At 50.5% G+C, this 26,833-nt stretch overlaps 2 protein-coding genes across 3 annotated transcripts in view; one reads left to right on the forward strand and one right to left on the reverse strand.

Annotated features, from left to right (window-relative positions):
• Positions 1-7,863, forward strand: part of IFRD2 (interferon related developmental regulator 2) — a 32,772-nt gene extending 24,909 nt beyond the window's left edge. Inside the window, exons 2-12 of one of the 2 annotated variants that reach the window (XM_082847678.1) lie at positions 4,966-5,085; positions 5,171-5,255; positions 5,362-5,486; positions 5,573-5,730; positions 5,893-5,943; positions 6,029-6,207; positions 6,294-6,399; positions 6,729-6,866; positions 6,952-7,080; positions 7,160-7,255; positions 7,373-7,863. In XM_082847678.1, the coding sequence (XP_082703804.1) occupies positions 4,966-5,085; positions 5,171-5,255; positions 5,362-5,486; positions 5,573-5,730; positions 5,893-5,943; positions 6,029-6,207; positions 6,294-6,399; positions 6,729-6,866; positions 6,952-7,080; positions 7,160-7,255; positions 7,373-7,453 (1,268 nt within the window). In that variant the 3' untranslated portion in view covers positions 7,454-7,863. The remainder of the gene's footprint in view (positions 1-4,965; positions 5,086-5,170; positions 5,256-5,361; positions 5,487-5,572; positions 5,731-5,892; positions 5,944-6,028; positions 6,208-6,293; positions 6,400-6,728; positions 6,867-6,951; positions 7,081-7,159; positions 7,256-7,372) is intronic. The other variant, XM_082847679.1, reaches the window with a different exon arrangement.
• A 529-nt stretch (positions 7,864-8,392) lies between these two features.
• LSMEM2 (leucine rich single-pass membrane protein 2) lies at positions 8,393-9,058 on the reverse strand (the record flags this gene model as incomplete). Its single annotated transcript, XM_082848375.1, has 3 exons — positions 8,393-8,526; positions 8,637-8,822; positions 8,917-9,058. The coding sequence occupies 3 exons, from the start codon at positions 9,056-9,058 to the stop codon at positions 8,393-8,395; spliced, it is 462 nt and encodes a 153-aa protein (XP_082704501.1).
• Positions 9,059-26,833: the final 17,775 nt, after the last annotated feature.

Here is a 26,833-nt window from a genome sequence, read left to right on the forward strand (position 1 = left end):
GTGGCTTCTCTCGTGGTAGAGCACAGGCTCTAGGCGCATGGGCTTCAGTAGTTGTGGCGCACGGGCTTAGTTGCTCCGCGGCATGTGGGATCTTCCCAGATCAGGGATCGAACCCGTGTCCCCTGCACTAGCAGGCGGATTCTCAACCACTGCGCCACCAGGGAAGCCCCCAGGTGACTTTTCAAAGCTCTTCTAGCCCGAGGGTCCACCATCCTTTGGGTGTACTATATTTGGTTTAGCTGTAGGAGGGCCCACCTTGATCTGGAGATTTTGTCTCATCCAGAAGGGACCAGGCACTCCAGGTCCAAGAGGGCTCATCTCCTGGCACATCCTCCCCAGCTCGCTCAGGCCCACAGCGGTCCTGCCTTTGGACCCAACCTGCTTAAGCTCCATGGATGTGACTCCAGCCTAGGTCCCTGAGGCCTGAGGGGAATAGAGTAGGGATTTCTTTCTCTCTTTCTTTCTTCCTTCTTTCCTTTTCTTTTTCTTTCCTTTTCTTTCTTTCTTTTTTTTTTAGCATTTATTTTTTTCAACCAATGTTTTTTTGTTTTGTTTTGTTTTGTTTTTTTAGATGTTGGGGGTAGGAGTTTATTAATTAATTTATTTTTGCTGTGTTGGGTCTTCGTTTCTGTGTGAGGGCTTTCTCTAGTTGTGGCAAGCGGGGGCCACTCTTCATCGCAGTGCACGGGCCTCTCACTGTCGCGGCCTCTCTTGTTGCGGAGCACAGGCTCCAGACGCGCAGGCTCAGTAGTTGTGGCTCACGGGCCTAGTTGCTCCGCGGCATGTGGGATCCTCCCAGACTAGGGCTCGAGCCCGTGTCCCCTGCATTAGCAGGCAGATTCTCAACCACTGCGCCACCAGGGAAGCCCCTTTCTTTCTTTCTTAATTGAATTTTTCTTTTATTTTGGCATATAGTTGATTTACCATATTGTGTTTGTTTTAGGTGTACAGCAATGTCATTCTGTTGCACATTTACATATATCTGCTCTTTTTCAGATTTTTTTTTAATATTTATTTATTTGGCTGCACCGGGTCTTAGTTGTGGCATGCAGGATCTAGTTCCCTGACTAGGGATCGAACCCCGGCCCTCCTGTGTTGGGAGCGTGGAGTCTTAACTTCTGGACCACCAGGAAAGTTCCTTTTATCAGATACAGGGTCTGAGTAGAGTTCCCTGTGCTCTGCAGCAGGTCCTTGTTGATTATCCATTTTATATATATTAATGTGTAAATGTTAATCCCAGCCCCCTAATTTTTCCCACCCCTCTTCCCATATCCCCCCCGGCCCCCCAAGTAATTGTGCCTTCCCTCTCTGGTGGACCTAGGCTGCTGCTGCGTTTTTTTGTTTGTTTGTTTGTTTTTGGCTACGTTGGGTCTTCGTTGCTATGTGCAGGCTTTCTCTAGTTGCAGCGAGCGGGAGCTACTCTTTGTTGTGGTGCGCAGGCTTTTCATTGCGGTGGCTTCTCTTGTTGCAGAGCACAGGCTCTAAGTGTGTGGGCTTCAGTGGCACGCGGGCTCAGTAGTTGTGGCGCATGGGCTTAGTTGCTCTGTGGCATGTGGGATCTTCCTGGACCAGGGCTCAAACCTGTGTCCCCTGCACTGGCAGGAGGATTCTTAACCACTGCGCCACCAGGGAAGTCCGGACCTAGGCTTCTTAGGAGTACACCCTCATTTGCCACAGTCCAGCCTCTTCAAGTGTCTCCACACAGCCAACCCTGGTCTGACTTCTGGAGCCTGATATTCAGCACCCCGCCCCCACCAACAGAGGAGCGTCTCAGGCTCTGGTGCACAGGGTGCTGCACAGGGTGGAGGTGCCTACCTTACGTGCAGATTACTCTCCTTTTGCCATTGCACACACGTTGCTGCACTGTCTTCTTAGGATCTGGACCTTCCCCTTTGTCTAGGCTAAGGTTGCTGTCAGTGATCAGGCTTCCCAGGGTGCTGGAATATGTTTACCTTCACTGCTCCTTCCCTGGGGCACTAGGTTCCTAGTGTCTAGATTCCTTCCCCACCCCGCCTTTTTTTTTTTTTTTTTTTTTTAAGCCGAGTCTCACTGCTTCGGAATCTTAGTTCTTTGACCAAGGATGGAATCTGTGACCCCCCCGCCCCCGCAGAGGAAACGTGGAGTCCTAACCACTGGACCGTCAGGGAATTCCCTTTCTTTTTCCTTTTGTCCTTCCCGGTTACGTGGTTTTCTTGCCCTTTTGGAAGTCTGAGGTGTTCCTCCGGCATTCAGTACGTGTGTGTGAATCATTCCACTTGTAGGTGTATTTTTAATGTCTTTGTAGGAGAGGGTGAGCTCCCCGTCCTACTCCTCTGCCATCTTAATCCTGTCTTGAAAAGTGAGTTTTAGACAGTAGATACTGACCTCAATTAGCAAAACTAAAATTTAATATTTATTAAAACATAACTTTTTGTAGGCGTGAAAAAAATTTTTTTTCTTTAAAATAACCATTTTTACCAAATATAGCCAAATTAATTGGGTACAAGTTAGTGGGCTACAGTTTTATAATCAAAGGGAGAGTGGGGAGGGGGAGAAGACCACCTGCTTCCTCATCCTTGAGTAGACATCAGGCTTCCATCATCAGCTCCTCCTCCATGTGAGGAGTTTTTTTGTCATTACATGGTCAAAGCAGGACTGTCATGGTGCAATGGAAATGAGCAAAAAGGCAGTAATGTATAATAAAATACGATAATTCATTTCAAGTTTTAGTATAATGTCAACCTTTGCTTATATTTTTGTTTTTAGTGCATGCAGAGGAGTGTGTCCTGGGAATCATTAATTTATGGAGCTCACTGGGCAGGATATGGGTCACATTCCACCATTGTTGTGTTGTTTTGGAGCATGTCTCATGCTTCTGTTGCATGGGTTTGTGGTTAAGCAAACCTGCTTTCTTGAGTGATCATTAACTTACAGGGGTCTCCCATACTTTTTTCTTATAATCCCTTACTGGGATTAACTATTTAATTACTTGCTTTGTCCTTTTACTCTGTCCCTATCAGTGACACTGGGTTATGGTGAAGTAAAGTGTAATGTTTACTGTAAGGCGCCAATAAAAGGAGAAGCCGTGGCTGGTGCTCAGAAACCCTGAACTCCCTGAAGGGTTTCTGTAAAGCACTTTTTTTTTTTCTTTTTGGCTGCATTGGGTCTTCGTTACTGCGCGCTGGCTTTCTCTAGTTGCGGCAAGCGGGGGCTTCTCATTGTGGTGGCTTCTCTTGTTGCAGAGCACGGGCTCTAGGGCGCATGGCCTTCAGTAGTTGTGTCGCACAGGATTAGGTGCTCCGCGGCATGGGGGATCTTCCCTGACCAGGGCTCGAACCCGTGTCCCCTGCATTGGCAGGTGGATTCTTAACCACTGCGCCACCAGGGAAGTCCCTATAAAGCATTTTTAAAGGCGAGGTGAGGGAGAGGGGTCCCAGCAAATGTGATCAGCTCGTGCACAATTCTCTGACTGGTCGATGGTGAGGTAACAGGGCAGTGTCATGGTGTTAACATTATCAATCCTTAGGCGCCAGTAGGTGTAGGGGCTACGTGCTCATGGTCATCACGTAGTTAACTTCTTCCATTTGGTGGTGGTTTTGGCACCTTTAAAACAACTCAGGAAATGTGCATCTGATACTATTATCTAGGAACTTAAGAGATGAACTACAACAGAGGATATGGTGGAGGGGTCTGTCCCAGGAAGACCCCATAGGGTCCTGCTTGGTTACAAGGGGACATTGAAGAAAGTAGCAATACTCCAGAAGGCCTAGTGCTGGGGGACAAGTTCACGGAGTGGTGTCAGTCCCAGACAGGAACCAGGGAAGCCTCAGGGGAGGGGCTTCTGGGTGAGTCTTGAGAAGGTGAAGAGGAGAGTACTATTTAGTGGCAACACGCTGGGCGAGGGCCTGATATCTGGAGGGACCATGGCATGGTGAAACAAATGAGGGAAGGCTGGGCTGCTTTGGTCAGCTAGGGTAGTGAGAGAGGAGTGAGCAGTGTGTAATGGACTTTGTCCGGCAGGCACAGGGAGTATGTACGTAGTTCCTGGAAGTAGGGCCAGCCTGGTGACCAGAACCTGCCTGGGGCTCCTGCTGCAGCAGCTGCCCTTACACATAAGTGTTCCAGCTCTGCTGACTCTCACAGCCCCCTGTGTTCACCTGTTTTCAAGGGCTCATGAAGTCAGGGGCCACTCAGCTTTCTGCACTTCCCAGGGTCAGGAGGAGCCTGTGTGTCCATCCACCCAGGGCTGAAGGCCTGGAGTAGACCAAGTGGGGCTCAGGAGACAGTATGCTTGAGGCCTGGTGCACTCACCTACATCCACTAGGAGCTGGGCCTCTGCCCCCAGTGCTGATGGGTGACCTGATGAGCTTGTTGGCCCACGGAAGAGTGTAACTAGTCACTTGTCTAGTCATTGTCTTCACTTAACCTTGCCCAGAAGAGGTGCTTCTCATCTCTTTTGCAACGGAGAAACTGAGGCTTTGAAGAGTAGGCACCTGACCTGGTTACACCCCTGTTAAGATGTAGAGCTGGGATTTGAACCCCGGTTCTGTCAGACTTCCCTGACCCTTGCCCTGGCCATTTTGGGGAGTAATCTGGGCTGGTGGTTGAGCTCCCCCAGGAGCGCCTGGATATGCCCCACTGCAGGCTGAGCCACAGGCCTAGGTAGGGCCTGTGCAGCCCCTTCCACCTCTGCCCACCTCTAAGTCTCCTTCTTAAAGCAAGCTCTAGTCTCAGGGAGGATCTGCTCACCAAGCCTGCCAGGATATCCTAGGTTGGGCCTGGCGTGTGACTTTCCCCAGCAGATAGACTTCTTTCCCTTTCTCTTGCTTCCTGGTTCAGAGTCCCCGGCACCAGCCTCTGTGCCTCCCACTCCAGCCTTGAGAAAGGGCAGCATTCTGTCTTTTGGGGTCATGAGGCCGGGTGAGGTAACCCCAGCCATCGCTCATCAATGAAGGCAGACCATGTGCCCCATTCCACCCTCCCCAGGTGCCCGGAGCAGTACCCAAGCTGACTCAGGTTCCAGTGAGGATGAGGCAGCCAGTGAGGCCCGCAGCACCACCAGTGAATGTCCCAGCCTTCTTAGCACCGCAGCAGAGGAAAGCTTTGGTGAGAGTGGGTGGGAATATGGCAGGGACTCAGTGGGGCTCCGTGGGCTAGGGCAAGAAGCGGGGATGACGAGCTGGCCTTGCAGGGGGGGATGCCGTGGATGAGCAGGGTCAGCAGGAAGACCTTGAGGAGAAGTTGAAGGAATATGTGGACTGCCTCACAGACAAGAGGTACCCCTGATTTCCAACCAATCCCTTCCCCTGTGTCCCTGCTTAGCCCATGCCAAATGTGACCCAGGTAGGATTGGCCCACAAAACCCCTTTCTTCCTCCCCCAGTGCCAAGACCCGGCAGGGTGCTCTTGAGAGCCTGCGTCTGGCCCTAGCAGCGCACCTACTCCCCGACTTCTTGCTGGAGCGCCGCCTCACACTGGCTGATGCCTTGGAAAAGTGCCTCAAGAAAGGTTGGGCCTGGGGGCGCACCTGGGGGGCCTGAACTGGCTGGGTACTGGCCCTTGCTGCATTGACTGACTGGAAGGCATCCCTGCAGGGAAGGGCGAGGAACAGGCCCTTGCCGCTGCTGTGCTAGGCCTGCTGTGCATTCAGCTGGGTCCTGGACCCAAGGGTGAGGAGTTATTCCACAGCCTGCAGCCCCTGCTGGTCTCTGTGCTCAGTGACAGCACAGCTAGCCCTGCTGCCCGGCTCCACGTGAGTGTTCCTTGCCCTGTGACACCCTTCCTTCACCTAATCCCTAAGCAGAGACACGGGTTCCACCTGCCTCTAGGCTCCCCTGCTCCAAGGGTGAGCCCCGTGGCTGGGACCCCAGGCTCACCCTCTGACCACGGCCTGGCTTTGCCCTCCTCCCAGCAGTGCGCTTCTGCTCTTGGCCTGGGCTGCTACGTGGCTGCCACCGATGTACAGGTAAGTGGCCTTCAGGCACAGGCAGTAGAGCACATAGGCCCTAGCTCTGCCCCTGAGCCACTCCCCTGCCTCCTTGTGCCCCTAGGACCTGGTCTCCTGCCTCACCTGCTTGGAAGGCATTTTCAGCCGGTCCTGTGGTGTGGGTGGCTCCACAGCCCCAGTGGTCCCTGTCAGCCTTCAGGGCTTGCTCTGTGCTGCTCTGCAGGCCTGGGCCTTGCTACTCACCATCTGCCCCAGCGCCCATATCAGCCGCATCCTGGACAGGTAGGGGTGACTGCCCACTGGGAGTGGGAGGGGAAGGGTGAAAGGCCCCCAGCCCACACACATGGTTCAGCCTGCCCCTTCCCCAGGCAGCTGCCCCGGCTGCCCCAGCTCTTGTCCAGTGAAAGTGTGAACCTGCGGATGGCTGCCGGCGAGACCATCGCATTGCTCTTTGAGCTCACCCGGGACCTTGAGGTGTGAGAGATGGCGGGGGGTGGGGGGGCGCAGGGGAGGGTGCCTGCTGATACCACCTGCCCGTCTCAGGCTGAGTGCAGGGGATGCCACAGAAAACAAGGTAGCCTTAGGTCATTATGGAGGGGAAGTAGCCCCAACACAGAGGCCAAGTGCTCTGATGGGGCCCCTTAGCGGAGGTGTCCGGCGCAGGCAGGGGCCAAGAAGGGATGCAGGAGAGGGTCAGGCAGAGAAGAAAATGACTTTCTTGGTGAAAGGAAGGGTTTGGGTGACCCCACTGCGTTAAAAGCCAACAGAGCTCAGACTTCTGCTCCTACGTCCTCCCACTGCAGGAGGACTTTGTTTACAAGGACATGGAGGCCCTCTGCAGCGCGCTGCGCACTCTGGCCACTGACAGCAACAAGTATCGGGCCAAGGCTGACCGCCGGCGCCAACGCTCTACCTTCCGGGCCGTGCTGCACTCTGTTGAGGTACGTGTGAGAAGGGATGCGTCCTAGTGAGGGTGCACCCCTAGGCATAGCCGCCAAGCCCAGTCACAGCCCCTCTACCCTGCAGGGCGGCGAGTGTGAGGAGGAGACAGTCCGCTTCGGGCTCGAGGTGCTCTATGTGGACAGCTGGGCTCGGCGCCGGGTCTATGCTGCCTTCAAGGACGCTCTGGGTTCCGGCATGCACCACCACCTCCAGGTGGGGAAGCGGACGGGGAAGGGGTACCCCGCTTGGCTGTTTCAGACTGGCCTGAGCTCACTGCCTTCTTTGCCCCCAGAACAACGAGCTACTCCGTGACATCTTTGGTCTGGGCCCTGTGCTGGTGCTGGATGCCACTGCCCTGAAGGCCTGCAAAATCTCACGTTTTGAGAAGGTTTGCCCCTTTGTCTTCTCTCCATTCCTGTGGCCTGGAGCTCTGCAGGGGCTGGAGGAGAAGCCCTGGGCTGCCTCCTCCCAGCTCACTAGACCCTCACTCTTTGTCCCACCCCAGCACCTGTACAACGCTGCTGCCTTCAAAGCCAGGACCAAGGCGCGCAGCCGCGTGCGGGACAAGCGGGCAGACATCCTGTGAGGCAGGACCAGCCGAAGAGGAGACTGTCCACATCCTTGCCTGTATTTTTAACAGAAGACAGTGCAACACCTGGTCCCTGCCAGGCATTGTCGCTTTATTTTTTTAATGACAAAACCAAAAACAGACATGGGGGTGGGTGGCTGGAGGCCAGGCCACTTGGGACCTTCACGCTTTGCCCCTGTGCCGGCCCTGTGGCCACTTCCTGCCCTGTCTCAGGGCTGTGGGGCAGGCAGAAGAGGGCTGTCCCTTTCTCGGGCCTTGCTCCCCTGGGATGACCCACTTTCGGGGGGGAGGTGATAGTATCTGGACAACTGCCACTACAACGTGGGGCGGTGAGGCTACCTGGAGTGGATTTATATGCTGAGTTTTAAAGATTTTAGAGATAATTAAACAATGTGCAGTCTTCTGTGGCCCTGGCTTCTGGGTGTTTCTGCCTGCCCTCCCTATCCACCAACCCAGGCTTGGGCCCAGCTGGGCCTCCCTATCTCCATCTCACCTTTGCTCTCCAAAATAATCTCTCCCCAGGGGCCCTCCTCCCCCTACTCAGAGCCCAGCCTGTCTTTCGAGAGCAGAGGCTGGACCCCCACTGGGAGGCCCAGCAGAGTTTGGGTGACCAGGGTAGGCAGCTATTTTTAGACTCCTGAACCTGCTATCTGGAGGACACCAGAGGGTGCTGACAGGCCCCAAGAGGAGCCAGGAGGCTGGTGTCGCTTCCTCTGACCTTGGGCCACACCACGTGGGGCTCTGGCACCAGAAGGCTTGGCTAGGCCTAGCTTGAGAAGGCAAGAAAGGCAGACAGCTGCGGGGTCAGATCAGGCTCTTATACGAAAACCTCACTAAGGAAGTAGTGTGGAGCAGTAGTGGGAGAGGGGAAAGCTACCAGCGGCCACTTTATTCCCCCCCTGCACATACCCCCAGGCCCCAGGTCCAAGTGGCATCTCAACTGGGTGCTCGGGCCTCACTCGAGTTGAGCCTCCGCAGCTGGCTGAGGCTGGCGAGCCGGAGTTTGAGCAGCATTTCCTCCTGCGTTTGCAGTGTGTGTGCCAGAACACGTAGGGATTCGCTCTGCAGCACTAAGACAGGGGGGGATTATCAGACCACATGCAACCCCACAACACCCGACACTCCCAGCCCTTCACTGCCTCGGTCTCTCCATTCCACTGGCTTCCTGCGCCCTCCTCACCACTCAGGTAGACGGCCAGGACAGCCAACGCCAGGCAGGTGAGCACGAGCAGTGCAAGCAGCAGCAGGAAGCTGCCGCGGCTGTGCACGGGGCTGCAGCCGGTCTGGGTGCACATCGGTGGACGCAGGATGCCCAGCAGCTCATCCCATGGCTGCGCCTCCTCGGCCAGGTAGGGCCACAGTGAACCTGCAGGGCAAACGGGGGATCAGGAGGGCGGCAGGTGCGCCTGCTTTCCTCCCTTCTCCCAGTCCATGGGTCCCACCCCTCTGCACCCTTTCACCTCCACTGTGTAGATCGCTGATGGACTCCACCCGGTGTAGGCGAACCTCCTGCACATGATTAGGAGCCAGTGGTGCCCTGCTCCTTGTCGGTGCCACGGTGTCTGCAGGGGCAGCGTGGGGCTGATTCAGCCAGCAGGTCATGCCCTCCCTTCTAGATGGCGTCGAGCGGCAGCAGGGGCTCAGAAGAGGTAGCAGGGGCATTTGGCTCCTGATCCCCTAAAACCAACTCAGGAGTGACCCGTGATTTGGAAGCAAGACAATGTGAAAACTGCGTACACCTGTTTCACCCACAGTAGCAGAAGGTGCTGCTTGACTTACATTTGTTTCCTTCCAAGTACCTCAGGGACTTTCAGGCATTCCTCTCTGCTTGCTCGTTTCTAGAGAATTTATCAGTCTTGGAGAACTCGACCCACAGCCCATGAAGTTCATTCCTGCTTCTGCTATCAGTTTTCCCTGCAGACCCTGTGCCTGGGGCCTTCTCCCGGTCCCCAGCAGAAGCAGCCCTATTCTAGCCAGCTTTTTGCCTTTTGCTCCTGGCCTCAGCTCTGCCTCCTTTTACATACTAAGTGTGATTCTGCTGTGAACCCTGCTGTTCTCACTCAACATCATGAGCGGAGACCCGTCTTTGTTAGCAAACTGTTCCACTTGCCTTTGAGGTCTCCCCTCAGGTATCTCTTCGAGGCTGCCTGGGCATTTAGGTTGTTTCCAATCCCCTTCCTAAATTAATAACCCCTGGAAAAGGACACGCGTCATTGAGTATAAAGGCTTTCCCCCAATTTCCCAATAGTTATTAAGGATGGATTCCCAGAAGCAGAATTACTGGGTCAAACAGCAGGGACTTTTTCTTTTAACCTATCATCACATTGTCCTCTGGAGTAGTTGTCCACAGCCTCCAAAAGAGTACAATATCGCCACCAACAGGCATCTCCATAGAAAAAAATTTATGTACATAAGTGTGCACATATATACTTGCTAAGTTGGGAGATGAGAAAAGGCCTTTCTTGACCAATTTTGTTGGGGGTCTTTGCTTGGGGAGCCTCACCAATATCTGTGTGGCTTCCTAGTTCACAGCCTCTGCCCATTTAGTCACTGGGGCTGTGTACCATTCTTGTGATTTTAATTACTTATTTTTGGACCCAGTGAAGTATTTATTTTGTGATTTCTAAAAATTATATTTTCTTCTGGTGGTGCTTTCCACCCCTCCCCTTAAAATCTTGGCCCCTTTGGGACTTCCCTGGTGGTCCAGTGGCTAAGACTCTGCACTTCCAATGCAGGGGGCCCGGGTTCGATCCCTGGTCAGGGAACTATATCCCGCATGCTGCAACTAAGACCCGATGCAGCCAAATTAAAAAAAAAAAAAAAATCTTGGCCCCTTAAGATCTCCAGATGCCTAGCTGGAAGCTAGATAACAAATTCAGGGGCATTGGCGGGATACCTCCTGGTAGACTCAAGGGTGATTGGGCTCTCTGGGTCTAACACTTTCAGAATAGTACCTTAACCTTCATGATTTGCTTGAAGCTGACCTTTGACATGCTCAAAAATGTGTAAAACAAAAACCAGTGCTGTCTGTCGTTATGTCTGGGTGGTGGTGGATTGGGGTTCGCATTAAATTCTCTGCACTTGGCTGTGTTTTTCCCCACTTTTAAATTGATCTTGAGTTCTTTCTGTTCCAGGAAGAACACATAGTAAGTGCCATCCTTAAAACCTCAAAAAGGGACTTCCCTGGTGGCTTAGTGGTTAAGAATCCGCTTGCCAATGCAGGGGACACGAGTTCAAGCCCTAGTCCGGGAAGATCCCACATGCCGCGGAGCAGCTAAGCCCATGCGCCACAACTACTGAGCCTGCGCTCTAAAGCCTGTGAGCCACAACTACTGAAGCCCGGGCGCTTACAGCCCGTGCTCCGCAACAAGAGAAGCCACCGCAATGAGAAGCCCGTGCTCCGCAACGAAGAGTAGCCCCCACTTGCCGCAACTAGAGAAAGCCCATGCACAGCAACGAAGAGCCAACGCAGCCAAAAATAAATAAATAAATATTCAAAAAAAAAAAAAAAAAGCCCTCAAAAGGAAGCAAACACTCCCACACCCAGGGCCAGGCCCCTCCCATTCAGTATAAAATGTCAAAAATGTGATGGGGGGAGTTGACCAGTTGGGCCAAGCTGGAGCCTTGGTGCAGCTGGTCCTGCATCCTGGCCAGCACTGTACCTAAAGCTTACCAGGTCCCTGCTCTGGCGCCTCTGAGCCTCCATACATCTTGCATGCTGTGAGTCAATTAGGAAAGTGGCCACCAAAGTCTTTAACTAGAAGTCAGTCCGGCCAGGCCAAGAGACCCCAACCTTTAGCCAGTTGGGGCCACACAGGCCCACAATGGAGGCAAGAAACCTATCCAATCCCAGTCCCTGGGTCATGTGCCCAAATGCTTTGCAAAACCACTGCCTGCCCCCAGTCCCAGTGCCCTCCCTGAAGGAAGAGCTTAACTGGCCAGCCTGCCCAGCCCACACCCACTTGGGCACAGCCTGTAGTTGACCCTCCCCTGCCCCCAACCCCTCCCTGGTGTCCTTAGCAGGGGGTACAGGTATGAGGTGAGGAGGCATTCGGGGCATGGTAGGCCCTTCCTTCACACATAGGGGGCCAGTACTTTTACTTGACCTAGGACACGGTGACTGATGACTACTCAAGTGAGGTCAGTAGGAAAGGGGCCAGGTTTCTCCATGGTCCACAGGGTCACAGCATTGGGGCCTTACCCTCCCTCACAGTCATTTCCTACCTTCTTGGACCTCCTCCGGCATGGTGGGTGTTGGGCAGGCAGGGGGTCGATGAGAGTGCCTAGTACCAGGACCAGATAGACGCAGCAGTGGCTCCTCTGAGAGCCTGGGGAAGGCCTGGCTGCCTCCTAACCTGGGCTGAAAATAGGCGTGAGCTCAGCACACTGGGCTATATTTAGAGGGGGCACCTCCCAGCCATGGGAAGGAGCAGAGTGACCCACATGGACCAGCCTAGACGATCTACCTGGTGATGGAGCCCAGGCAACAGCACACCTCCAGTAGTGCGGTACCCTGGGAACCCTGCTACTCATGTCTGCAGGGCCTTGGTGTCTTCATCCAGACAAGCCTCCTCAGGCTCACCTCCAGTGATGTCCCACATGGCAAGCCCATGCAAGGGAGCCCTGTGCATCTCCACCCCTCCACCCCCTGAAGACTCCTACCCACAGCGGGTTCATCTAGCAAATGTGGGACAAGCACCCACCACTGATCTGCTGGCATCACGAATTAGGAGTGATGGACAACTGGAGCCCAGTGCCCTGAGGGCTCTGAGAGTCCCCAAAGGGGACAGAGACACCCCCAATACCTGCAGGTACCCATGCTGGTCAGTGAAGGAACATAGGTTGAAGGTTGATACTTCTGTTACTAAGTTTACAACTTTGGGTAAAGGAATGCTCCCTTTCAGACCTGTTTTCTCATCTGTAAAGCAGGAATAACAATGGTTCCTACCTGGTACAGTGCACATGAGAATGAAAATATAAGCACGTGTCTGAAGCACTTAGGCCAATGCAAAGTTCTGATCCTCCTTCCTCTCTCCATAAGGGAGTACAGGTCACACAAGTTCATGTGAGGATGCATGGCACTACCTGCCCTTAGAGAGGGAGTGGTCCAGCTTAGGACCCACCCTCTGCTGTTGAACCCCTGTGCCCCTCCTTCCCAAATGGGCCAAAGCAAGACATTAGGCTCTACTTAAACATCTGAAATCCATCACTCTGCTGTATCCTTCTTGATATTCCTCAAACTCAAGCTTGTTCCCACCTCAGGGCCTTTGCACTGGCTGTTCCCACCTGGAATGTTCTTCACTAGATGTTCCCATGGCTGACTCCTTTTCATTTAGCTCAAATGTCACCCCCTCGGTGAGGCCTTCTGCTCACATTCTTTTCTACATCACCCAATTTTATTTTTTTCATAGCATTTAGCCCAGAAATTATATCATCCAGAATATACAGTTGACCCTTGAATAACTATAGGGGTTAGGGATCCCAACCCTCTGTGCAATGGAAAATCCACATACAACTTTACAGTTCACCCACCCTCTGTAACCATGGTTCCGTATCTGCAGATTCAACAAACCAGGGATCCAGTAGTACTATTTATTAAAAAAAATCACATGTAAGTGGATCCTGTACAGCTCAAGCTGGTATTGTTCAAGGGTTAAGTGTACTATGCATGTCAGTATCCCCAAAGGCCCTACAGAATCCACTCAGTCACATGGAAACCACCTTTAATCCTCACCACAGCATCCTTAAATAGGTTTTGAGACTTCCAGGAGGTGTCCAAGGCCATACAGCAAGAACTAGTGAGACAGGGTGGGACCTGGCACCCTTTGGTGCAGTGCTTACACCTGGACAAACATCTCCTGAGCAAAAGAATACAAAGTAACCATAAGGGACTAAAAATAACTATGCACCTGCAAATGGGGCAAATTATGAACAATATACAAAAAGACCAAAAACCCAACTGCCACTTCTGAACTGCTGGGAGCAAAAGGAGTGCACTACTCACGATTCCTGCCCACGACACCACCAAGAGGGTGGGCAGACCACCTAGGCCACCCCTACCGCCTGAACCATGGATCTGACCCTACCCTCACCCCATTTAAAGGACCAACTCACCCCCCAGCCCCGCTTCAGGGAGCAAGCAAGGCAACCTGTTCTTTTTGCTCCCGTGTGCTGCAGCATGAGTCCCAATAAAGCCTTGCCTGAATTTCTCGTCTGGCCTCATCAATTTCTGTTCACTGAAGAGTCCCAAGAATCTGGGTCGGTAACGTACGTGGTGGCAACTCCACCGGACACCCATGAGGCCGTTTGCCCCCTCCCTGGGAGAGAATCCAGGCACCTCTGGAACCAACAAACGCCCTTTCCCCGTAGGTGACAAGCTGCCGCCTGAACCTCTTGTTTCAGCATAACCACGTTTGGTAAGTCTGCCTTCCTGGCCCCTGAGAGTCTCAGTACCATCATGCAGGCAACGCTTTGCCCTCCCCTTTGTCCTTTTTCGCTCATGGTTTTCCCTTTCCCTCTCCTGATAGCTCTCTACTTCCCCTTTCTCTGTCCTCTTGTTCCAACAGAGTGGACATCGGGCAGCTACAGCACCACTCCTCTCAGCTTGTGAGACCATGCTCCCTCTGGCCAACAACGACTCACCTTGATGGATGACAAACAGAGGTGGGAGAGGCTCGCCTCAAGCAGTGCAGGTCTTGGTCCAGCAGGCTCTCCCGGACAGGAGATTTCTGAGAGTGATAGAGGTTCAACCCTCATATCCTATAGTTTTTGCAAGTACAATCATCACAATATCCTTACCTTTATTTTCCTGCCGCCAAGAGAAATCCCATCAGGAAAGGGCCAAGGCAGATTTCTATGAAAACCTGTGGGTGCAAATCCTACCTGTGGGTTAGAGTCCTACGTATGATGTATAAATTGTACGCATGCATAGAAGTCCCACCTGTGGATCACAATCCCACAGAGACGTACAAATGGTTGTTTCCCAGGATTAATCACCCCAGTGGGCAGTGGACAGGGTGCTCCCTCCTTCACTGGCCCTTTCTGAAAGTGCGCAGACTGGTGCCTAAATAGACACCTGCTGGGGACAGGTTGAAACGGCAATCTCTCTCTCTCTGTCTTTCCTATCCCTCCTCCCTTTACCACTCCCTTGATTCTTACACCTACACTCCTGTTCCTTTCATCCTGGGGACTCCTTCTTTGTGTCATGAACTCTGGGGAGGAAATTCTGTGACCCCCCTTGGTTGTTACGCAAGGCCTCAGCTCCATCTGGCCTCTGGGAGCTCCAGTTTTAGCCCCAAATTTATATGTAAACATGAAAAACACCCAGGGAATCCTAAAAGACTATCCTCGGGGTTGCATTCTTAACAACTGGGTACGATTTAAATGAGGCAGTTTAAAAAAGAATAAGCTGATTTTCTCTTTCAACACAGAATGACCCCAATATGCCTTGGGTGACCTGGCAAAGTAGCCACAGAATGAATCTCTTAACTTTAACACCATTTTACAACTGGACCTGTTCTTTAAACAGTCCCCAAAATGGGGGAAGTCCCATAAGCACAGGCCATTATAAAACTCTGACTCTGGTCTGAGGGATTCCTGTCGTATGTGTTTAGCCTCTATTTCTGTGTCTCTCCAAGAAGGTTTAGATCCAGACCCCTCTTTCAACCACCACTAGCCATCAGCACACTGAGTCACCTTTTCCGTCTCCCGTTTCTGCCCCTTCACCGTCTTCAGCCCCGCACCCCCACCTTACCCCATCAAATCAGAAACCACAAAATCAGAGCCCCGGGGCTTTCCCCAGTGGGGCTCTGATCACGCTCAAAGGCAGCCCCCACTTTTGCCCCACCAGGCTTTTAGCACCTCTGGGAAGAAACTGATGAGAATGGAGAATTACTAAGTGCAGCGTGTCCCTTTCTCACTGCGGGACCTAGAAACCTGTAAGGAGCGATTTGGCAGGTTCTCAGAGAATCCTGAAAAGCTTAGGGACAAATTTATCAGGCTGGGATTAACACTCTCCCTGACCTGGTAGGATATCATAGTTATTCTGGCCCACTGCTGTACCCTGAACGACATGGAGTGTATACTGAAAAGGACAAAAAACACACAGATGGCCTACTGGCTACCAATCCACACCACCAAATTTATCAAGTGAGTGGTAACACAATGCAAGATCATGAGCCACACTGGGACTATGAGGATCATGTAGGCCAGGCTATGATGAAACATGTTACTTGTGTATCAGAAGGAATGAAAAGGTATATGGTGAAACCTGTAAATCATGAAGTCCAAGAAGTTACACAAAAACAAGATGAAAACCCAACACTCTTCCTGAGCTGGAAGACAGAGTCCTTCAGGAAGTAAACCAATGTAGATCCTGAGTTTGCAGAAGGGAAATCATTATTTACCATGCATTATACCACCCACTCTGCTCCTGATAGCAGGAGAAAATTGCAAAGGCTTGAGGCAGGGTCCAAAACAAAAGACATCAAATAGCCAAAGCAATCCTGAGAAGGAAAAACGGGAGCTGGAGGAATCAGACTTCCTAACTTCAGATTATGCTACAAAGATATAGTAATCAAAACACGATGGTACGGCACAAAAACAAAAATATAGATCAATGAAACAGTACAGAAACCCCAGAAATAAACCCACCAAAATACGGTTACTTAAACTATGACAAGGAGGCTAGAATACAAAATGGAAAAAGACAGTCTCTTCAAGGACAGTGGTAGAAAGCTACACGTAAAAGAATGCAACTACAACATTCTCTAACACCAAACATAAAAATGAAATCAAAATGAATTAAAGACATAAGTGTAAGTTCAAATACTCTAAAACACTTAAAGGAAAATATAAGCACAACACTGTTAGACATAAAAAGCAAAAATAGTTTTTGGATCCACGTCTTCAGAAATGAAAGTAAAAACAAACAAAAATGGGACATAATTCAACTTCAACGGTTCAGCACAGAAGAAACCATAAACAAAACAACAAAACCATCAAAATGCTAGAAAGTATCAACATGTCCAAATGAAGCAACCCACAAGGGATTCACCTCCAAAATACAGAAACAGCTCAGGAAGCTCTATATGTAAACAACAAAACAAAAAATAAGCTGAAGAATTAACTAGACAATTCTCCAAAGAAAATATACAGATGGCAAAAAACACATGCAAAATGCTCAACATCACCAATTATAAGAGAAATACAAATCGAAATTACGAGGTAGGAACTCAATCAGTAAGAAAGGCCATCAGCAAAAAGTCTCAAAACACTAAGTGCTGGACACGCCGTGGAGACAACGCAACCCTGCTTCACTACTGAAGGGAATATAAATTGGGACAACAACTGGGGAGAACAGTTTGCAGTTTCCTGCAAGAAGGAAAAACGAAGCTACCGTCTGATCCCCCAATTCCACTTCTGGGCAAACACCCAAGAAAACCATAGTTCGAAAACCTACACGCACCCCAACGTGCATGACAGCACTATATACGACAACCGAGACACCAAAGCAAGCAATAGTCCCCCGACAGATGACTGGATACAGAAGATGTGGTACATATCTACGACAGAATACTACTCAGCCATAAAAAAGAAGGAAATACTACCATTTGCAGCAACACGGAAGGACCTCGAGACGATCTAACTAAGTGAAATAAATCAAAAGGAAGTCGATAAGTATCATGGGATATGACGTACATATGGAATCTAAAAATTGATACAAATCAACAGATTCACAAAACAGCAACAGACTCAGAGACTTGGAAACAAACTTATTCTTACGAAACGGGAAAGAAGGGGGAGAGGGATACATTAAGAGGTTGGCATTAACATGTATACATGAACATAAATTCAATACATAATCCACAATGACCTACTCTACAACACAGGGGACTCTGTTCAACACTTTGTCACAGCCTATGTAAGAAAAGGATCCTAAAAAGCAGAGACATATGCATATGTACGACTAAATCACAACGCTGTACACCTGCAAGGGACACAACATGGTCCCTCAAGTCGGTTGAAAATGAAAGAACTATGCAGTTAAAGAAAAAGAAGGAGAGAAAATAAAGGACGTGTACTCGATTTTCCACAGGCTCGGGCACCTGGGCTGCTGTCACGTCCCTGGAGGCTCAGCGGGCTGGCTCTCCAGGCTGCCTGTCGTGGGGCTGAGGGGACTGGGGAGGATGTGCCAGCAAATGAGCCCCCCCGGGGACCTGCAGTGTCTGGTCCACTCGAAATGGGACCACAATCTCCAGATCCAGGCAGGCCCTCCTATAGCTCAACCAAGCCTAGTGCACCCAAAGGAGGGTGGATCCTCTGGGCTGCAAGAGCTTTGAAACGTCACCTGGTCTCCACATCTCCTGGCGTTGGGGTTCCCACCTCCAGCCTCCTGCCTTTGTGTTGTACCAACTAGAGGACCCTCAGCACCGTCCCTCAGTGTGGCACTTTGACAAGGGTTGCGACGCGTCGGGGGGTGAGGGGAACAGGCAGAAAGGAAGGAGACAAAAGCCCTTGAGTGTTGGTTCTGGCACGTGCCCCTCCAAGGTACAACCCAGGAACACCACTTTCTTTCGCTAAGGCTCTGGTTGCCAGAGGGACCAGAGAAGGGCACGAAGAAGCCCGCCGCCTTGTGGATGATTCCTGTAACAACAACTTGGCAACAGGTGCTTCTGGGCACTAGGATTCACAAAGGGCTGCAGGGCTTTAAAAACATAACACCTGCGCTAAAGAAATGTCCTAGGATAGGTAATTGAAAACAATTCAAAACAGGCCGGATTTGTCAGAAGACAATTTCAAGAGGTACACTGCACTCACACTGTTGCAAAAGAAGGAGAAAACAAAACCAAAAAAACATGAAAAGATGCTGAAGATCACCAATTACTTCAGAACTGCAAATCAAAACAGCAACGAGGTATCATCTGACACCAGTCAGGATGGCCATCATGTAAACGTCTCCCTACAGTAAATTCCGGAGAGGGCATGGAGAAAGCAAACCCTCCTCCACTGCTGAGGGGAATGCAACTGGTGCAACCACTGGGGAGTACAGTTGGGTGGCTCCTTCAATAACAAAACATAGGGCTGCCATCTGATCCCCCAATCCCACTTCTGGGCAAACACCCAGAGAAAACCATAGCTCGAAAACCTACCCGCACCCCAACGTGCATGGCAGCACTATATACGACAACCCAGACACCAAAGCAAGCAAAATGTCCACCGACAGATGACTGGATACAGAAGATGCGGTACATATCTACGATGGAATACTACTCAGCCTTAAAAAAGAAGGAAAGACTGCCATGTGCAGCAACACAGAAGGACCTCGAGATGCTCTACGTGAAGTAAATCAGATGGACGTCGATAAATATCATGGGCTATGAATGACATATGGAATCTCAAAATTGATACAAATCAACTGATTCACAAAACAGCGACAGACTCAGAGACTTAGAAAACAAACTTATGCTTAGCAAACGGGAAAGATGGGGGAGAGGGATACATTAGGAGGTTGGCAGTAACATGTATACATGAACAAATACAATACATACTCCACAAGGACCTACTCTACAACACAGGGGACTCTATTCAACACTTTGTCACAGCCTATGTAAGAAAAGGATCCTAAAAAGCAGAGACATATGCATATGTACGACTAAATCACAACGCTGTACACCTGCAAGGGGCACAACATGGTCCCTCAAGTCGCTTGAAAATGAAAGAAAAATGCAGTTAAAGAAACAGAAGGAGAGAAAATAAAGGACATGTACTCGATTTTCCACAGGCTCGGGCACCTGGGCTGCTGTCACGTCCCTGGAGGCTCAGCGGGCTGGCTCTCCAGGCTGCCTGTCGTGGGGCTGAGGGGACTGGGGAGGATGTGCCAGCAAATGAGTCCCCCAGGGGACCTGCAGTGTCTGGTCCACTCGAAATGGGACCACAATCTCCAGATCCAGGCAGGCCCTCCTATAGCTCAACCAAGCCTAGTGCACCCAAAGGAGGGTGGATCCTCTGGGCTGCAAGAGCTTTGAAACGTCACCTGGTCTCCACATCTCCTGGCGTTGGGGTTCCCACCTCCAGCCTCCTGCCTTTGTGTTGTACCAACTAGAGGACCCTCAGCACCGTCCCTCAGTGTGGCACTTTGACAAGGGTTGCGACGCGTCGGGGGGTGAGGGGAACAGGCAGAAAGGAAGGAGACAAAAGCCCTTGAGTGTTGGTTCTGGCACGTGCCCCTCCAAGGTACAACCCAGGAACACCACTTTCTTTCCCGAAGGCTCTGGTTGCCAGAGGGACCAGAGATGGGCACGAAGAAGCCCGCCGCCTTGTGGATGATTCCTGTAACAACAACTTGGCAACAGGTGCTTCTGGGCACTAGGATTCACAAAGGGCTGCAGGGCTTTAAAAACATAACACCTGCGCTAAAGAAATGTCCTAGGATAGGTAATTGAAAACAATTCAAAACAGGCCGGATTTGTCAGAAGACAATTTCAAGAGGTACACTGCACTCACACTGTTGCAAAAGAAGGAGAAAACAAAACCAAAAAAACATGAAAAGATGCTGAAGATCACCAATTACTTCAGAACTGCAAATCAAAACAGCAACGAGGTATCATCTGACACCAGTCAGGATGGCCATCATGTAAACGTCTCCCTACAATAAATTCCGGAGAGGGCATGGAGAAAGCAAACCCTCCTCCACTGCTGAGGGGAATGCAACTGGTGCAACCACTGGGGAGTACAGTTGGGTGGCTCCTTCAATAACAAAACATAGAGCTGCCATCTGATCCCCCAATCCCACTTCTGGGCAAACACCCAGAGAAAACCATAGTTCGAAAACCTACCCGCACCCCAACGTGCATGGCAGCACTATATACGACAACCCAGACACCAAAGCAAGCAAAATGTCCACCGACAGATGACTGGATACAGAAGATGCGGTACATATCTACGATGGAATACTACTCAGCCTTAAAAAAGAAGGAAAGACTGCCATGTGCAGCAACACAGAAGGACCTCGAGATGCTCTACGTGAAGTAAATCAGATGGACGTCTATAAATATCATGGGCTATGAATGACATATGGAATCTCAAAATTGATACAAATCAACTGATTCACAAAACAGCGACAGACTCAGAGACTTAGAAAACAAACTTATGCTTAGCAAACGGGAAAGATGGGGGAGAGGGATACATTAGGAGGTTGGCGGTAACATGTATACATGAACAAATACAATACACACTCCACAAGGACCTACTCTACAACACAGGGGACTCTGTTCAACACTTTGTCAGGGCCTATATAAGAAAAGGATCCTAAAAAGCAGAGACATATGCATATGTACGACTAAATCACAACGCTGTACACCTGCAAGGGGCACAACATGGTCCCTCAAGTTGCTTGAAAATGAAAGAAAAATGCACTTAAAGTAAAAGAAGGAGAGAAAATAAAGGACGTGTACTCGATTTTCCACAGGCTCGGGCACCTGGGCTGCTGTCACGTCCCTGGAGGCTTAGCGGGCTGGCTCTCCAGGCTGCCTGTTGTGGGGCTGAGGGGACTGGGGAGGATGTGCCAGCAAATGAGCCCCCCCGGGGACCTGCAGTGTCTGGTCCACTCGAAATGGGACCACAATCTCCAGATCCAGGCAGGCCCTCCTATAGCTCAACCAAGCCTAGTGCACCCAAAGGAGGGTGGATCCTCTGGGCTGCAAGAGCTTTGAAACGTCACCTGGTCTCCACATCTCCTGGCGTTGGGGTTCCCACCTCCAGCCTCCTGCCTTTGTGTTGTACCAACTAGAGGACCCTCAGCACCGTCCCTCAGTGTGGCACTTTGACAAGGGTTGCGACGCGTCGGGGGGTGAGGGGAACAGGCAGAAAGGAAGGAGACAAAAGCCCTTGAGTGTTGGTTCTGGCACGTGCCCCTCCAAGGTACAACCCAGGAACACCAATTTCTTTCGCTAAGGCTCTGGTTGCCAGAGGGACCAGAGATGGGCATGTAGAAGCCCGTCGCCTTGTGGATGATTCCTGTAACAACAACTTGGCAACAGGTGCTTCTGGGCACTAGGATTCACAAAGGGCTGCAGGGCTTTAAAAACATAACTCCTGCACTCAAGAAATGTCCTAGGATAGGTAACTGAAAAGAATTCAAAACAGGCCGGATTTGTCAGAAGACAATTTCAAGAGGTACACTGCACTCACACTGTTGCAAAAGAAGGAGAAAACAAAACCAAAAAAACATGAAAAGATGCTGAAGATCACCAATTACTTCAGAACTGCAAATCAAAACAGCAACGAGGTATCATCTGACACCAGTCAGGATGGCCATCATGTAAACGTCTCCCTACAATAAATTCCGGAGAGGGCATGGAGAAAGCAAACCCTCCTCCACTGCTGGGGGGAATGCAACTGGTACAGCCACTGGGGAGTACAGTTGGGAGGCTCCTTCAATAACAAAACATAGAGCTGCCATCTGATCCCCCAATCCCACTTCTGGGCAAACACCCAGAGAAAACCATAGCTCGAAAACCTACCCGCACCCCAACGTGCATGGCAGCACTATATACGACAACCCAGACACCAAAGCAAGCAAAATGTCCACCGACAGATGACTGGATACAGAAGATGCGGTACATATCTACGATGGAATACTACTCAGCCTTAAAAAAGAAGGAAAGACTGCCATGTGCAGCAACACAGAAGGACCTCGAGATGCTCTACGTGAAGTAAATCAGATGGACGTCTATAAATATCATGGGCTATGAATGACATATGGAATCTCAAAATTGATACATATCAACTGATTCACAAAACAGCGACAGACTCAGAGACTTAGAAAACAAACTTATGCTTAGCAAACGGGAAAGATGGGGGAGAGGGATACATTAGGAGGTTGGCAGTAACATGTATACATGAACAAATACAATACATACTCCACAAGGACCTACTCTACAACACAGGGGACTCTATTCAACACTTTGTCACAGCCTATGTAAGAAAAGGATCCTATAAAGCAGAGACATATGCATATGTACGACTAAATCACAACGCTCTACACCTGCAAGGGGCACAACATGGTCCCTCAAGTCGCTTGAAAATGAAAGAACAATGCAGTTAAAGAAACAGAAGGAGAGAAAATAAAGGACGTGTACTCGATTTTCCACAGGCTTGGGCACCTGGGCTGCTGTCACGTCCCTGGAGGCTCAGCGGGCTGGCTCTCCAGGCTGCCTGTCGTGGGGCTGAGGGGACTGGGGAGGATGTGCCAGCAAATGAGCCCCCCCGGGGACCTGCAGTGTCTGGTCCACTCGAAATGGGACCACAATCTCCAGATCCAGGCAGGCCCTCCTATAGCTCAACCAAGCCTAGTGCACCCAAAGGAGGGTGGATCCTCTGGGCTGCAAGAGCTTTGAAACGTCACCTGGTCTCCACATCTCCTGGCGTTGGGGTTCCCACCTCCAGCCTCCTGCCTTTGTGTTGTACCAACTAGAGGACCCTCAGCACCGTCCCTCAGTGTGGCACTTTGACAAGGGTTGCGACGCGTCGGGGGGTGAGGGGAACAGGCAGAAAGGAAGGAGACAAAAGCCCTTGAGTGTTGGTTCTGGCACGTGCCCCTCCAAGGTACAACCCAGGAACACCAATTTCTTTCGCTAAGGCTCTGGTTGCCAGAGGGACCAGAGATGGGCATGTAGAAGCCCGCCGCCTTGTGGATGATTCCTGTAACAACAACTTGGCAACAGGTGCTTCTGGGCACTAGGATTCACAAAGGGCTGCAGGGCTTTAAAAACATAACTCCTGCACTCAAGAAATGTCCTAGAATAGGTAATGGAAAAGAATTCAAAACAGGCCGGATTTGTCAGAAGACAATTTCAAGAGGTACACTGCACTCACACTGTTGCAAAAGAAGGAGAAAACAAAACCAAAAAAACATGAAAAGATGCTGAAGATCACCAATTACTTCAGAACTGCAAATCAAAACAGCAACGAGGTATCATCTGACACCAGTCAGGATGGCCATCATGTAAACGTCTCCCTACAGTAAATTCCGGAGAGGGCATGGAGAAAGCAAACCCTCCTCCACTGCTGAGGGGAATGCAACTGGTGCAACCACTGGGGAGTACAGTTGGGTGGCTCCTTCAATAACAAAACATAGAGCTGCCATCTGATCCCCCAATCCCACTTCTGGGCAAACACCCAGAGAAAACCATAGCTCGAAAACCTACCCGCACCCCAACGTGCATGGCAGCACTATATACGACAACCCAGACACCAAAGCAAGCAAAATGTCCACCGACAGATGACTGGATACAGAAGATGCGGTACATATCTACGATGGAATACTACTCAGCCTTAAAAAAGAAGGAAAGACTGCCATGTGCAGCAACACAGAAGGACCTCGAGATGCTCTACGTGAAGTAAATCAGATGGACGTCTATAAATATCACGGGCTATGAATGACATATGGAATCTCAAAATTGATACAAATCAACTGATTCACAAAACAGCGACAGACTCAGAGACTTAGAAAACAAACTTATGCTTAGCAAACGGGAAAGATGGGGGAGAGGGATACATTAGGAGGTTGGCAGTAACATGTATACATGAACAAATACAATACATACTCCACAAGGACCTACTCTACAACACAGGGGACTCTATTCAACACTTTGTCACAGCCTATGTAAGAAAAGGATCCTATAAAGCAGAGACATATGCATATGTACGACTAAATCACAACGCTCTACACCTGCAAGGGACACAACATGGTCCCTCAAGTCGCTTGAAAATGAAAGAACAATGCAGTTAAAGAAACAGAAGGAGAGAAAATAAAGGACGTGTACTCGATTTTCCATAGGCTCGGGCACCTGGGCTGCTGTCACGTCCCTGGAGGCTCAGCGGGCTGGCTCTCCAGGCTGCCTGTCGTGGGGCTGAGGGGACTGGGGAGGATGTGCCAGCAAATGAGCCCCCCCGGGGACCTGCAGTGTCTGGTCCACTCGAAATGGGACCACAATCTCCAGATCCAGGCAGGCCCTCCTATAGCTCAACCAAGCCTAGTGCACCCAAAGGAGGGTGGATCCTCTGGGCTGCAAGAGCTTTGAAACGTCACCTGGTCTCCACATCTCCTGGCGTTGGGGTTCCCACCTCCAGCCTCCTGCCTTTGTGTTGTACGAACTAGAGGACCCTCAGCACCGTCCCTCAGTGTGGCACTTTGACAAGGGTTGCGACGCGTCGGGGGGTGAGGGGAACAGGCAGAAAGGAAGGAGACAAAAGCCCTTGAGTGTTGGTTCTGGCACGTGCCCCTCCAAGGTACAACCCAGGAACACCACTTTCTTTCCCGAAGGCTCTGGTTGCCAGAGGGACCACAGATGGGCACGAAGAAGCCCGCCGCCTTGTGGATGATTCCTGTAACAACAACTTGGCAACAGGTGCTTCTGGGCACTAGGATTCACAAAGGGCTGCAGGGCTTTAAAAACATAACACCTGCGCTCAAGAAATGTCCTAGGATAGGTAATTGAAAAGAATTCAAAACAGGCCGGATTTGTCAGAAGACAATTTCAAGAGGTACACTGCACTCACATTGTTGCAAAAGAAGGAGAAAACAAACCAAAAAAACATGAAAAGATGCTGAAGATCACCAATTACTTCAGAACTGCAAATCAAAACAGCAACGAGGTATCATCTGACACCAGTCAGGATGGCCATCATGTAAACGTCTCCCTACAATAAATTCCGGAGAGGGCATGGAGAAAGCAAACCCTCCTCCACTGCTGGGGGGAATGCAACTGGTACAGCCACTGGGGAGTACAGTTGGGAGGCTCCTTCAATAACAAAACATAGAGCTGCCATCTGATCCCCCAATCCCACTTCTGGGCAAACACCCAGAGAAAACCATAGCTCGAAAACCTACCCGCACCCCAACGTGCATGGCAGCACTATATACGACAACCCAGACACCAAAGCAAGCAAAATGTCCACCGACAGATGACTGGATACAGAAGATGCGGTACATATCTACGATGGAATACTACTCAGCCTTAAAAAAGAAGGAAAGACTGCCATGTGCAGCAACACAGAAGGACCTCGAGATGCTCTACGTGAAGTAAATCAGATGGACGTCTATAAATATCATGGGCTATGAATGACATATGGAATCTCAAAATTGATACAAATCAACTGATTCACAAAACAGCGACAGACTCAGAGACTTAGAAAACAAACTTATGCTTAGCAAACGGGAAAGATGGGGGAGAGGGATACATTAGGAGGTTGGCAGTAACATGTATACATGAACAAATACAATACATACTCCACAAGGACCTACTCTACAACACAGGGGACTCTATTCAACACTTTGTCACAGCCTATGTAAGAAAAGGATCCTATAAAGCAGAGACATATGCATATGTACGACTAAATCACAACGCTCTACACCTGCAAGGGGCACAACATGATCCCTCAAGTCGCTTGAAAATGAAAGAACAATGCAGTTAAAGAAACAGAAGGAGAGAAAATAAAGGACGTGTACTCGATTTTCCACAGGCTCGGGCACCTGGGCTGCTGTCACGTCCCTGGAGGCTCAGCGGGCTGGCTCTCCAGGCTGCCTGTCGTGGGGCTGAGGGGACTGGGGAGGATGTGCCAGCAAATGAGCCCCCCCGGGGACCTGCAGTGTCTGGTCCACTCGAAATGGGACCACAATCTCCAGATCCAGGCAGGCCCTCCTATAGCTCAACCAAGCCTAGTGCACCCAAAGGAGGGTGGATCCTCTGGGCTGCAAGAGCTTTGAAATGTCACCTGGTCTCCACATCTCCTGGCGTTGGGGTTCCCACCTCCAGCCTCCTGCCTTTGTGTTGTACCAACTAGAGGACCCTCAGCACCGTCCCTCAGTGTGGCACTTTGACAAGGGTTGCGACGCGTCGGGGGGTGAGGGGAACAGGCAGAAAGGAAGGAGACAAAAGCCCTTGAGTGTTGGTTCTGGCACGTGCCCCTCCAAGGTACAAACCAGGAACACCACTTTCTTTCGCTAAGGCTCTGGTTGCCAGAGGGACCAGAGATGGGCACAAAGAAGCCCGCCGCCTTGTGGATGATTCCTGTAACAACAACTTGGCAACAGGTGCTTCTGGGCACTAGGATTCACAAAGGGCTGCAGGGCTTTAAAAACATAACACCTGCGCTCAAGAAATGTCCTAGGATAGGTAATTGAAAAGAATTCAAAACAGGCCGGATTTGTCAGAAGACAATTTCAAGAGGTACACTGCACTCACATTGTTGCAAAAGAAGGAGAAAACAAAACCAAAAAAACATGAAAAGATGCTGAAGATCACCAATTACTTCAGAACTGCAAATCAAAACAGCAACGAGGTATCATCTGACACCAGTCAGGATGGCCATCAT

The sequence above is a fragment of the Leucopleurus acutus genome (genome assembly GCF_964270905.1).
Source record: "Leucopleurus acutus genome assembly, chromosome: 10".
In the NCBI taxonomy this organism is placed as follows: Eukaryota; Metazoa; Chordata; class Mammalia; order Artiodactyla; family Delphinidae; genus Leucopleurus; species Leucopleurus acutus.